General features: G+C 54.8%; 1 protein-coding gene across 6 annotated transcripts; it reads right to left on the bottom strand.

The window, feature by feature from the left end:
• Positions 1-735: 735 nt before the first annotated feature.
• DUSP13B (dual specificity phosphatase 13B) lies at positions 736-12,538 on the bottom strand. Of its 6 annotated transcripts, XM_067710448.1 has the most exons (8): positions 12,398-12,516; positions 11,991-12,119; positions 10,925-11,132; positions 8,416-8,619; positions 7,302-7,396; positions 3,469-3,642; positions 1,837-2,057; positions 736-1,181 (listed from the first exon to the last, which is right to left on the bottom strand). In XM_067710448.1, the coding sequence occupies exons 2-8, from the start codon at positions 12,089-12,091 to the stop codon at positions 979-981; spliced, it is 1,206 nt and encodes a 401-aa protein (XP_067566549.1). In that variant the 5' UTR covers positions 12,092-12,119; positions 12,398-12,516; the 3' UTR covers positions 736-978. The 6 variants fall into 6 exon arrangements, with proteins under 6 accessions (XP_067566549.1, XP_067566550.1, XP_067566552.1 ...); XM_067710449.1 differs by lacking the exon at positions 11,991-12,119 and having other exon boundaries at positions 12,398-12,538; XM_067710451.1 differs by lacking the exon at positions 11,991-12,119 and having other exon boundaries at positions 8,533-8,619; positions 12,398-12,538.
• Positions 12,539-12,628: the final 90 nt, after the last annotated feature.

Here is a 12,628-nt window from a genome sequence, read left to right as displayed (position 1 = left end):
AGTTTGAAGCTCAGGTTCAATATTCAAATGAAGGTGGCCAGTAGGATACAGAGGTTCTGAACTCAGAAGAGAGAATTGGGCCGCCGTAGGGGTCTGAGAGTCATCAGCCTAGAGATGTGAACTGAGGCTGTGGGGACAAGAGGACCCCCAGGAGAGCGAGAACACTGAAGGAGAGAAGAGGCAGAGGCCAGCGTCCTCGGACACCTCGATGTTTAAAGGTCAGCTGGAGGAGGCCAGGGCTGCATGGAAACAGCCAGAGAGGGAGGAGGAATGCCAGCCCATCTAATCCTCATAAATACCTCACGTACAGGTGAGGAACCTATGGGCTTTTTACATTGTTTTATTTTATTAGGGTACAAACAGTAAGAAACGCACAGCCAAATGTTGCCCCATCATATAACCGTCCCTCACCAGGAATTCTGGCATGTCTCCTCCCAAACCCCTGTGCTCTAGTTTAATGCTTCTGTTAGGTTTCTGTGACTTTAGTCAGTCCTTTTTGAAAGAAGAACGAAAGTGAAAAAACTGACCGGATTCAGGAGATGCTGTTTGTGCACAGCGAGTTTTGATAGTCGGTGTTTGATACAGGGTGGGCATGGAAAGGATGGTGATGCATTGAACTTTGGTCTTTACTCAGACAGTTGACTCAGACTCCACCTCTAGGCTGCCATCATGGGCTGGCAAGCCTTCTGGAGCCTCGTGACCACTGCCCCACAAACCACCAGAAGGTCTCCTGTCTTTATTATGATGAACCTTTTATTATAGAGACAGACTGAACTCTTTTCTGCATAAAGAATCTTCGGATTGGGTCAGGGAGATCCACCTGCTAAAGGTCACCACCCAGCTCTCCCTGCCTCTGCCTCAGCTAAGCCCCCACTTGCTATTTACATCTCAAGGTGACTGGAAGCAAGGTCCCCAGGGTCAGGCTGGTTGGGTGGGCCATGCTGGCTGGAGGGTCAGGGTTCCTGGTTGCCCACCAGGTCACAGCCGCCCCGTCTCCTGCCCCAGTCGGTTGTCCAGAACCTGGAGCTGCCGGAGGAAGCCTGAGTTGGGGCAGATATCCCGGTGCGCCTGCACTGTCTGGATGGCCTCCACCAGCGTCATGTTCTCGCAGATCATGAGGAAGGCCAGGACAACCGTGGCAGAGCGGCTCACCCCCATGGCACAGTGTACCAGCACGCGGCCTGCGGGGAGACCCAACCTAGCATCAGCTACCTGTTCTCACACCGCTTGCCCCTTAGGGAAACAAGGATGCTTCTGCCCACCTATCACAGCATCCTGGAGTACTGACACTGTCCTCATTGTCATATGGGGCAACTGAGGCCCAGAGAGGAAAGGGACTCGCTCAAGGTCACAAAGCAAGTTAGTGGCAGGGCGAAGGTTAGCAGCGGGACTCCCTTCTCCTGGTGCAAGGTGCCTCCTCTGGCATCCCTTGCCACTCTAGCACGGTGGGGAGTCAGTACTCCTGGAGTCCCCTGGGTTTGCAGGGGGTGTCCACCTCCCTCCCTTTCCCCCCAGTTCTGCCCTCTCCCCAGCCCCTGCAGCTCTACACTGAGGCCTCATCTTAGCAAACGCTCTTGAGCAGTTTTCTCTAGGTCCTGTACCTTTTGCCCAACACCTGGCCTCTTACCAAGCGACGACCACACTGGACCTTAGTTATATCTATGATTGTTGGTTTCCAGGGTGTCCCTGAAGGGGATGCTCACTAAATGGTAGTAGTGAGCCCCATGAGGTGGGAGGTTGCTGAAGGACCCCACCATCCATGCTCCTGGAAAAGTAGATAGCCCCAGACCCTGCCTGCACCCCACCTCCACCCCAGTGCCTTCCCCAGCAGCTGACCTTGGGGAATGATGAGGGCACTTTGGATGTATCGAGCAACGGGCAGAAAGTAGACACTGAGGTCGAAGAAGGGGTTGTCATCAGCCTCAATGCCATAGTACTCCAAGGGCATTCCACGGTAGAAGTTGGCACCTGTGTCCACCTGAAACTTTCCTGCGGCAACATTCACGATGTGGGTGATGCCCAGCTGGGTCAGCTTGTTCTTGTCCCGGGCTGCGTACCTGGGGGGGAGGGGCACGGGGGGAGTTGGGAGGTGGGGTAGAGCTCACTGGGTCAGCTCTGGCTGGCCTGGAACTTGCCCCCTTGCCTCCTCTGCCATCCTCCTCCAAGGGTAGACTGGAACCAGTGAACTGGCTTGGGTGAAGGGGCTCCTCTAGTAGGAGTTCAAGACTCCCTTTCACTCAGCCCAACTTTTCTGGAAGGCAGGTCGGCCACATGGCATCAGAAGCCTCGAAAATGTACACTTACTTTGCCCCAGCAGGTCTCCTAGGAACTTAAAGAATCCCAAGTGTGCTCACAGACAAATGTAAACTGGATCTAATGTTTAAGATAGAGAAAAAGTGGGGAAAAAATCACTAAATAGCCTATAAAAGAAGATTGACTATGGTATAGCTAAATGAAATACTACACAACCACTAAAATGTGGTAGATAGATGCTGGTGAACCAAGAAAGGTGTTGGTGCTATATTGGGAAAAACGGAGGATAACAAAACAGAACATTGTTTTAAAGTGTTTTAAAAGTATGCTGTGCAATGCAATTCCATTTAAAAAGTTTTCTATATAAAGCAGATTACAAGATGGGATTATAAAGCGATACCATTTTTGTATGCATTTTTAAAAAGTCAACAAGGATTTTATTACTGGTTATCTGTGTGTGTAGGGGGGATACATATTTGCCCTATTGTTAATAGGATATTGATCTATATTTTCTAAATATTAAGGAAAACATAAAATCCACATATATTCATCCATATGTTCTAAATTTTAAGAAAACTTTTGGGGAAAATGACTCACATTCCACTCTATATATACATCCTAGAGAAACGTGTGTGTTCCCAAGGCACATGTACTAGCTTCTAGAATCACCGTTTATAATAGCCCCAAAGTGGAAACAACTCAAATAGAATAAATAAACTATGGTGTATTCATACAAACGAATAATATATAGCAACCAAAAATGAATGAACTATAGCTACACGTAATGTCGGCGAATCTCGCAATTTTGAGCAAATGACGCCAGGCACAAAATACACAATATGATTCTATTCCTATCACTTTAAAACATAGGCAAAACTAACACAAATGGCGAAACTAAAAGGAAAAGCAAGGAAATTATTGTTTCAATACTCAATGATTATCTACAGGGAAAAGGGTTATGATGAGAAGGGTTCCACAGGGGCTTCTGAGGCACAACTAATGTCCTATTTCTTGACCTGGGGGGTGAAACTGTTCGTTTATGCTCTGTGTACTTTTCTTAGGTGTGTTCTATTTCCACAAAGTAATAATAGTGTAAAAGGAAATAAACATGTGGAAAGAGATGGTTGGAGGCAAAGAGGGTGCCAACTCTGCCCCTTGGCTCTGGAAGAGGCTCCCCTTCTGTTCTCCCCAACACCCACTGTGGATCGTACTTACGCATCTCCCAGGAAGAGGTTGGGCCAGACTTCGTTAATGTGGCTCAGCACGGCAGCCCGACGGACCCACAGCAAGCGCTGCAGTGAGGCCAGCGTGGGTGGCTGATAGGGGGGCACCCGGACTGCCCCGTGGATCTTGGGCCTCCGGAGGTCCTGTTTCTGCAGCGAGTCCATCCTGGAACAGAGTGGAAACTGTGGTGGCGAGGGGCAGGCTCCCCGCAGGTGGGTCCAGCTGACAGGGAGGCCCAGGCATGGTGCAGTGCCCAGGTGCCACTAGGATGCTTCAGAAGGGCCTCAGTTATTTCACATGAGGTTATTAACCAGCTCAGCTGGGGCTGAGGCCTTTCCCCAGGGAACAAGGGAATCAACCCCTCGTCACCGCTGTGGAGCTGGGAAGCCCTCTCTCCTGCCCTCTCCAGAGGCCCCTGATGTTGGAAGCTTTTTTCAAGGGGTTCTTGGAGTTCCCTGTTTGTAACAACTAGTCAGTGCAGACCCCACCCCTTAAGTCTGTGGTTACTTGGGACTTCGTAGGGGTGGGGACTCCAGATGGCTGTGGCCCTCAGAGGGCACCTAGGAAGACCCCTGCCAACTGGGCAGCTCATCTCAAGCCCCCTTCTCCGCTACTTCCACGGCTGGTCCTCAGACTCCCATCCCTGTAACAGGTGCTTGAAGGTCAGAGCCCATCTCTGGAGGGAGGGGCCTGGGCTATGAACTGACATTTGTTAACACTTCCGTACTGAATGAGCTAATGCCTCTTAGGGGCCTGGTACCTCATGCATGGTAGGTCCCTATCATACATAGGAGGAAGCTGAAGCAGGAATGTGAAGGTCACAGAGAATAATTTTTAAGTAATGCTCAGTCTTATGGCTGTTAAGGAGCAAGGCCGGGCTTTCAGTCCAGTTCTGTTCTCCTTCAGTTCCGTCCCCAAGCGTTCGAGTTACCACCTTCAGGGACTCCAGAGAATGGTCGCTAACTCATCTGTCTCTACAGGGGAGCCTAGTGCAGCTGTTCCATATCTGCCTATAGGCCCTGGGATTTCCTTCCTTACCCGCATGACTCAGGCCAGTGCTGCAGGTCAGGCCTCACCCAGGTGGGGTGGCTTGTGTCAGGAGTCAGCTGGCTGAGGGGGTCCGAGACCCTGCAGAGCTGGAATGTCAGTGGCACCAGAACCTGGGTCTGGTGCTGGGCTTGGAAGGAGTGCCTCTCTTGGCTAACTGTCCCTGGTCCCCTCAACCAGTAACTAGGGAAGGTACAAACTGGGAAGAACTTCTTTGCTCTTTGGTAGGTAGTGCCAGGGCCAGGAAGAGAAACAGGAACCCGGAAGGCCACCGGTTTGGCCAAGCTCACCCAGTGAGCAGTGGGAGGGCAGGGCGGAAGCGAAGGCCCGGCTTTCCCTTCCATCCCCCACTGTGACCTCTCAGGGCAGGCTGAACTGCCTGCCACCTACCTAGGGCATGGTCTGGGCCTGGGAGTCGGGGTGTGGGTGCAGGGACAGGACTCAGCACAAGAGCGGAACGGGGCCGGGGCAGGTTCCGCCCGGAACACAAACGCTATGAAGCAGCTAGAATTCCAGGTCCTCCCCTTGGAGCCCATGGGGGTGGGGCCTGAGAGCAGACCTAGGCCACCGCTGACTGAAGTGCAGACCTTCCAAACGCCCGGACCCCTCTCTGCTTGGTGTCTCTTTGCGATTAAAGGCTCTTGGCCCTGGGACTCCCCATGGAGATGGGAGGCTATGTGAACTGGTGGGAAGAGAACTTTAGAGGGAGCGGGGAGAGCCTGGCCACAGCTAATTCCGAGGTCAAGAGCAAGTCTTTGCTCCTGTCTGGGCCGCGGTTTCTCTTTCTCAACTTAAAGATGCTGGCCTTGCTTGACTTTAAGGAATCTCTGGAGGGTCTGACCTGAGAATGAGAGAGGAGAGCCTGGGTTTGCAAAAACTACAGGGTACAGCACAGTGTATTGTGTTGGAGTGGGGAGAGTCCAACAGCCACACTGGGCTGGAGCTACCAGCTGGGCCTGCAGGAGCCCCAGGTCGGTTGCGTTGGGGCTTTGGGAAGTCTGGCAGGCGCCGCTGCAGGCCTCTGAGCTTGGTGTGGGGTAAGGCTGCCACCCAGTGGCCAATTGGTGCCTTGCAGCCCCGCGGTGCCTGGGCGCGGATAGCCAGGCTCCAGCTGAGACAGAACTTGTCCCTACTCCTCCTGGAGGCTCCTGGGAGGAGAAGGAGCCAGTAGAGGGATCAGGGATGAGGGCTGACCCCTCTACTGGCTCAGCCTCTTCTACTGGCTCACGCCTCAGCCTCTTCGGGGCTTAGGCCCAGGTCTGGAGAAGGGGGCTTTTTCCTCGGACTTAGGGGTACCCCTTGCTAGGCCTCACGTTGGACCTCACACCTGATGCTCATGGATGTACCCCCTACCTGTCTGCTCTATCCCACAAGGGTCCAGCCCACCTTTTCAGCCAAGGTCAGGTCTAGCCCCCACCCAGCGACTCATCCTTCAAGCTCCGGGCACACCCAAAGAAGGGGAGTTGGTGGCTGCAGCAGCCCCCTGGTTTCCGCCATCCCCAGACCTAGATGCCGAGTGCCCCGCCTGACACCTCCTTCCGCATCTCCTCAGCCACCGCAGGGTGAAGCCTGGGTCCAACATCCAGCAGGGACAGGGCCGGCCTGACTCTTCTCCCCCTTCCCTCTGGTACTCCTCCTGCGACCTTCCTGTGTCTCCTCCCTAAGCTGAGCAGCTGCCTCTGTGGGCAACGGTTTTCCTGAGTCGCTGCTGTTTACAAGTTCAGACACCTGTGTTCTGCCTTTGTTGGTGCCTCTCTGTGTCGCGCTCCCCGGTTGCCTCTGTTTCCCTGCCTCTCACAGGAGCTTGTGCTCCTCCAGCAGCCTCCCAACACACCACCCAGCACGCCGGTAGCCTCAGGCCAAGGCCCAGGCCTCCTCAGGGCAGGGGGCCTCTGCCATCTACCTCCTCCCTGAAGCTCCAGACGTGCTCCCCTGGTCCTCCCTTCTGTTCACTCTCCCTGCTTTCTCCTCCTCCCCCCAAGGTAGACCACAGGGACTGTGGCCACAGGACAGCTAGGGCTAGACATCTCAGGGCAGGACAAGTGAGGAGTCTGGTGAAGGAAGCCTTGGGGAGGGTGGCCGGCGGGTGGCCTGTGGTGAGCTGCCTGGGGCTCTGCACTCTGTGTGCAGGCCTTGGAGGAGGGCGGACCTGAGCCGAGTTCTCAAGTCTGGAGCTTGTTTCTGTGTAGTCTTCTCTGAGCTAGTTTTCTCAGTGGGGCTGCTGTGAGAATTCCATGAGATAAGAAATGTTCAAAGCACCTCCCACGGGGTCTTCCTCCTGGTAGATGCCCCATAAATGGTGCATCTTCCTATTATTATCATCACCATTATTACTCTTTCCCTTTCAAGACTCAGCCATATCCCATGGGCTAATGAGGCTTGGTCTCTAACTCTTTGTATTTCTTGATTTTTCTTTCTCTGTCCAGCAATAATTATTGTATTCACCACTAACTAAGGACGTACTGTGTATCAGAGCTAAATGCTTACATTTTTTTCACTGAATCCGCACAGTACCCTTATGAGGCAGATGATATTATCATCCCCTATGCCGTAGGTCACATAGCCAATAGGCGTGGGAGCCAGGATTCAAGCCCGGGTCATTCTGACTACTCTGCTTTGTCTGTGCCTCTATCTCTGACCCAGTCCCTCCCCAGATCTAAACCACCCCCCCACCACACACACACACACACACACACACACACACACAGGCACAGGTGTCCTGGCCCTCATTACCCAGCATGCTCTGCAGCCCCCCTGAAATAGGTGCACTCACCCACCTGTGGGGGTATCTGGCCCAGGCTGAGGTCTTCTCTGACGGGCACTTTTTGCTCCCGGCTTCCAGCCGCCTGTCTCTGCACGCTTGATGCTGTTTCTATTTTTTGATCGGAGTTTAATTATAAAGCATGATGTGCTGCTCCCCTCCTCTGGCCTCCCCCTGCCACTCCCAACTCACCCACTGGTCCCCTGGCATGGTCAGTGCCAAGCCCAGCCAGGCACCTGGCCGTGCTGGGAGTAGAGGCAGTCTGGCAGGGGTCTGCCTGTGGTATGTGTGGATGTGGATGTTGCTTGTGAGGCAGGAAGAAGGAAGACTGAATAAGCCATTTTGAAAGGTCGGTTGGCCTTCAAGGGTGATGTGGAGCGTGGGCAGAAAGTTAAAGCTACAAGGATCTTCCATGGAGGGGGACAGGGAAGAGAACAGCCAGATCACACCCACACTGGCCGCACTGCCAACATCACAAGCCAGGTCCAGGGGCCCTTGGTTGGGAGCTGAGGATTACAGGACTGGCCCAGGATAAAGATCCAGAAGACTCAGGCTGAGGGAAGTGGGGGCAGACAGAGATATAAGTGGAGTTCAGAGCAGGTCTTTGGAGCAGGCCCGGCCTTCAGTCAGAAGCTGTGTGTCCGCTAACCACTCTGCCCTCTGCCAAGCTCCTCCCTCCCCCAGAAGACATTCCTGCACAGGCCTCACTGCTCCTCGAGGCCAGTGAGATGGTCTTTAAACTCCCTTCCAAGGCTAACGGCTCAGTGAGGGACCTTGGATTTGGGCCTATTAAGAACACTCCCTGCTCTCCAGAGACTCTCTTCATATACCCATACTTTAATACCCTTCCCCACTCATACTCCCAGATGACTGACACACACACAGACGTATGCATAGCCACGTAGCCACGCCTCCACGGGGTCTCTGAAGCCCGAGCTCCAGGGAGCTAGGGCTCAGCCCCTGCTGGGGCTCCCTGAGCCCTGGGGAGAGCTGGTGGAGACGGCCGTGGCCAGGGGCCATCATAAATGCTTAGAATCCCCCCTCCCGTGTCCCCCCACTCCTGAGGGGGACAGGGAAGAGAACAGCCAGATCACACGCCCGAGGGGCCTCAACCAGGAGCCCCTTCCCACCTGTGAGAACTGGAGACAGTGGCTGAGAGGGGGTGCAGGCAGCAGGAGGAAGCACATGGAGTTGCAGGCTCTAGGGCAGACCCCACACTGGTCTCTTACCATCTTCTGGGTACCCACCTGGGCCAGAGCCTCCAGCAGCACCAGCAGGGCCAGCGCCAGGGTGGCAAAGTGGCAGAGCCCTGTGGCAGGGAGTAAGGACCAGTTCTGGGGGAGAGATGAGCTCCATGTTACAGGCAGGTAAACCATGGTTCAGATTGGCCAGGACTCATCAGGGCAGGGACAAGAGCTGTCAGATAAGCCTGCTTCTGCCTTGAGCCTCTGTGTAAGGTCAAGTGGGTACGGGTGCCGAGAGAGATGAGGCAAGTTCGGGGCCCAGGGCTCATGGAGGGAGATGACCTCCCCAAAGCCCCCTCATCTCTCAGAGTCCCCAGCCCCAGGGCTGCTGTGTACAGTCACACAGGTTGCTCACTGCACAACTCCTGGGGCTCCAGCTGTTGGATGCACTCCCAGTAACTGTGCAATGCTGTAGTCCAAATGATTCTCCCAAAGCTAGCTGCCCGAAGGGAGAGATGCTGAGGGCTGAGGTCAGAGTATTTTAGGGCCCCAGGCCGCGGAAGTGGGATGATTGGGCATGATCAGAGATTTGCTGTTCTCCCAGGTTCCCAAACCTTGTTTAGAGGAAAGAGAGCAGGATGGGAACATGCCATTCCTGTCCGCCTCTTGGCTCCCACACCTGCAGAACTCCCCACGACAGTTTCCCGCCCAGCTTCACCCCAGGCCTAATCCCAACGCCAGCTACAACCCTCATTTTCTTCCTTTACACTCATCCCCAAACTCTAAACCTCGCCCTCCATCCTGCCCTAATCCCTGACGCCAAGATGCTCATCGTCCTGACAGCATGTGGGAAGGGGTCGATATTGCTCAAACGCTCCCCTTGGTTGGGCTGGCTGTGCATTCAGAGACAAAACCACCTCTTATGTGTGGGGGCAGGGGGAGATTCAGTCCATGCCCCAGGGAAGGTCTTGGCAGGAGGAGGAAGCTGCTGCTCTTCAAACTCCCAGGAGAGCCTAGGCCAGTGCCCCACTCCCACCTGGCAGCGGTGGGGCACAGCCAAAGTCAGGGTTGAGGAGAGATGAAGGAAGGAGCAGTATGGGTAGCAGGAGCTGGAGGCTGGATAGGGGGAATGGAGAGCAGCTCTGGAGGCTTAATCTTCCATCAGATGGCCCTTGGTGGGGATGTTGAGTGTGAGCAAGATGGGCTGTTGGGGACAGTTCCAGCCTGGGCATGATGGGAGAAGAAGGGCAGTAGGAATTCTGCAGCTCCTTCACAATCTGGCACCCTCACAGCCACTGACCCCAGAAAGAGGCACCCCTGCCTCTCCGTTGAGCTGGAGGAAAACACAGAGCTGACGCCAAAGAAATTGCGGCAGCACCTTGGCAACCATTTGTGGGCTGGGAGCCTGAGAAGCATTGTTGCTGCTAGGGGAGCCCAACTCCTTCTACTGGGCAGCTGGGGACGCTGGGGCCTCTGGCGGGAGGCAGGTGCCTTGGGAAGAGGAGGTATTAGGGATCTGTTCCCCTTAGGCAGCTTAAAGACGGGGCGCTATTCCTCCAAATGCACTGAACAGGGAACAGGAGGAAGGCAGAAGGTAAATGGACAGACTTCAGGGAAACCTTTATGTCCTAAAGGGTCCCCAGGACCAGAGAGGGAGGGAGGTTAGGGAGGGGCCTTCTGTAGGTCTCTGAGATCACATTGGGTGGGGTGAAGGTAGACAGTGGGGTGCTGGGTCCAAGGCAGAGAACTGAACGGCGTGGCGCCAGAAGAACTTTATATCAAGCAGGGCTTGTGCGAGGAGGTCATGGCTGGCGGCAGGAGCACCTGTTCTCCTTCCCTGTGGTGGGAACGGATGCTCAGGGCTGACAGAATTAACTAAGCTTGGAGCAATAGCTGCAGGACACTTTTTCCCTAGAGCTGGGTTCCAGACCTGAGGGGAGGGTGTGCAGAGGCATGGGAAGGGCCAGACAGCCCTCAGGTGCAGGACTGGCTGTGCTGCTGCCTCGGTGGGGTTCAGGTGAGCCCCACAGGCTTTCAGCCAAGGAGGCAGGACAGATCAGCATTAGGACCAGGTTGGAAGGCCTCACCTCTTCCATTTTATGCTTTCCACCCCTTTCCTTCCTAGCCTTTCCATCTTCTCTGGGTCTGAAGAATCTGGGTGGGCTGGAGAAGAGGGTCCTAGGAGAGGGGTGCCTCAGCCAGGCCTAGGTGAGACCTTGGATTGGTGAGGGGAGCCCAGCAGCTTGGGGAACGGGCCAGGCCCCCTTCAACCCTCTCTTCCAGCCACACACAGCCTTGATCTCCAACCTCTGAACTGGTCCCGTCCATGTCCCCTGCCAGCCCTCACCCAACCCCTTACTTCCAATCGTACCCTTGCCCTCTGCCCAGCCCTCACCTGACCTCTCACTGCAAACTGTACCCAGCCCCGGCCCCTCACGCCCTGCCCGACCCTCACCTGGCCCCTCAGCTCCGGCCTGCACCCCGCAGCTGCTGGTCCAGCCGGCAGAGCTGGTGGAGGAAGCCTTGGTTGGGGAAGACCCATCGGTGCTGCCTCACGGCGATCACTGCCTGACGCAGGGACAGCTGCTGGCGCAGCATGAGGTAGGCGAGGACCAGCGTGGCAGAGCGGCTCACCCCTACCACGCAGTGCACCAGGACCCTGGCTGAGAAAGACATCCTGCTGAAAGACCCTTTCCCACCCACCAGCCCGCCCAGGGGCTGAGGTGCGGACCCAAGTTCCTTTCCCTCCTCTGCCCTGGGTATATTCTGTGACCCTGAGTAAATCATTCAGCATGGATGGGCCTCCATTTCCTGCTCTGTCAAATGGGCACACCAGCACCTATTATGCCTACCCTTGGGATGGGGTCCACACTCCCCAACGTGGCTCACAGGACCCTCTGTGAGCTGGCCCCTGCTGACCCTGCAGCCTCACCTCAGGCTGTCCCCCCACCCCCCAACTCTCAGCTCTAGGAACACTGGGTAACTTTCAGTTCCTTGAAGCTGTCATGGTCCCTGGCCTCCAGCCTTACCACATGCTATTTCAACTACCTGTAAAAGTTTTCCCCTTCTCTTGGTCTGATTAACATCTAATTTGTCAGGTTTTGGCTGAGACATGGCTTCCTGACCACTCATGGTATCACTTGAATCACAGAGCAGCTCATCCTTTTTGCATGTGGCCCGGTGAATACAGTTGTAGAGGGAAGTCCCCCCCACCCCACCTCCCTTTGCTCTTCACATTTGCCCACTCATCTGAGTAGCGCTTGTAATACTTCACAGTTTGACTTTCTTTCCACCGGGGGCCCTGCCTTGCCTAAGTGTGGATTCCCAGTATCTAGCTCCGTAGCTGGCACAGAGAAGTTAATAGTTGGTGAATGAATGGTGAAGGAAAATGAATGTTAGAGTGCCTTGGATTGAACAGTGCTATGAGCCATAGTCTTGTCTTTCCCACGACACAGAGAAACTGAAGTCCAGAGAAGACACTGGCTCACCCGGGGTCAGGTGGCAAGGGACATGGCTCTCACCCAGGATGAACATGAAGCAGCTTCCCCAGGCTCCTTTGTTGTACCCCTGGTATTAGAAGATTTTTTCCATTCGGAAGTACTTTGGGGCAGAAGCCAGACATCTAGGTACCAGATAGCAATGTCCCAAGGCTGAGTGATACAGAAAGAACTGTTTTGTTGTTTGGGAGACCTGGCTTCTAGCCCCAGGGCTGCTCCTAGCTCGTGGCATGACCTGTATTCTAGGGCTCAGTTTCCCTATCTGTGAAGCAATGCTGTTGGATAAAGTGCTGGAACACTGAGCAGAGAGTTTTAAAAACCTGATGGCCCTTTAAAAACTAGGGGTGTGAGGACACTGATGTTTAAGGGGAAACTGGACATCCCCCCATGACTGAGCAGGATGCGATATGGGTTCAGACCCCAAGTCTTACCCCCGGGTGTGCTGAGGGCACGGTGGATGAAGTCAGCTGCAGAGGAGAAGTAGGCACTGATGTCGAACTCAGGGAGGTCGTGGGCTGGCACCCCCAGGTAGCTCACAGTGCTGCCGTAGAAGTCAGGGCTGCCCTGACAGTAGAGGCCCCCATGGGCAGCATTCAGCACGTGGGTGATGCCCAGCTTCCAGAGCTCAAAGCGGTTATTTGCCGTGGCCCTGGGGAGGGGAG

Source organism: Pseudorca crassidens, chromosome 16 (assembly GCF_039906515.1).
Source record: "Pseudorca crassidens isolate mPseCra1 chromosome 16, mPseCra1.hap1, whole genome shotgun sequence".
In the NCBI taxonomy this organism is placed as follows: Eukaryota; Metazoa; Chordata; class Mammalia; order Artiodactyla; family Delphinidae; genus Pseudorca; species Pseudorca crassidens.
Note: the sequence above shows the minus strand (reverse complement) of the source record. Positions and strands in the feature narration are given on the sequence as shown.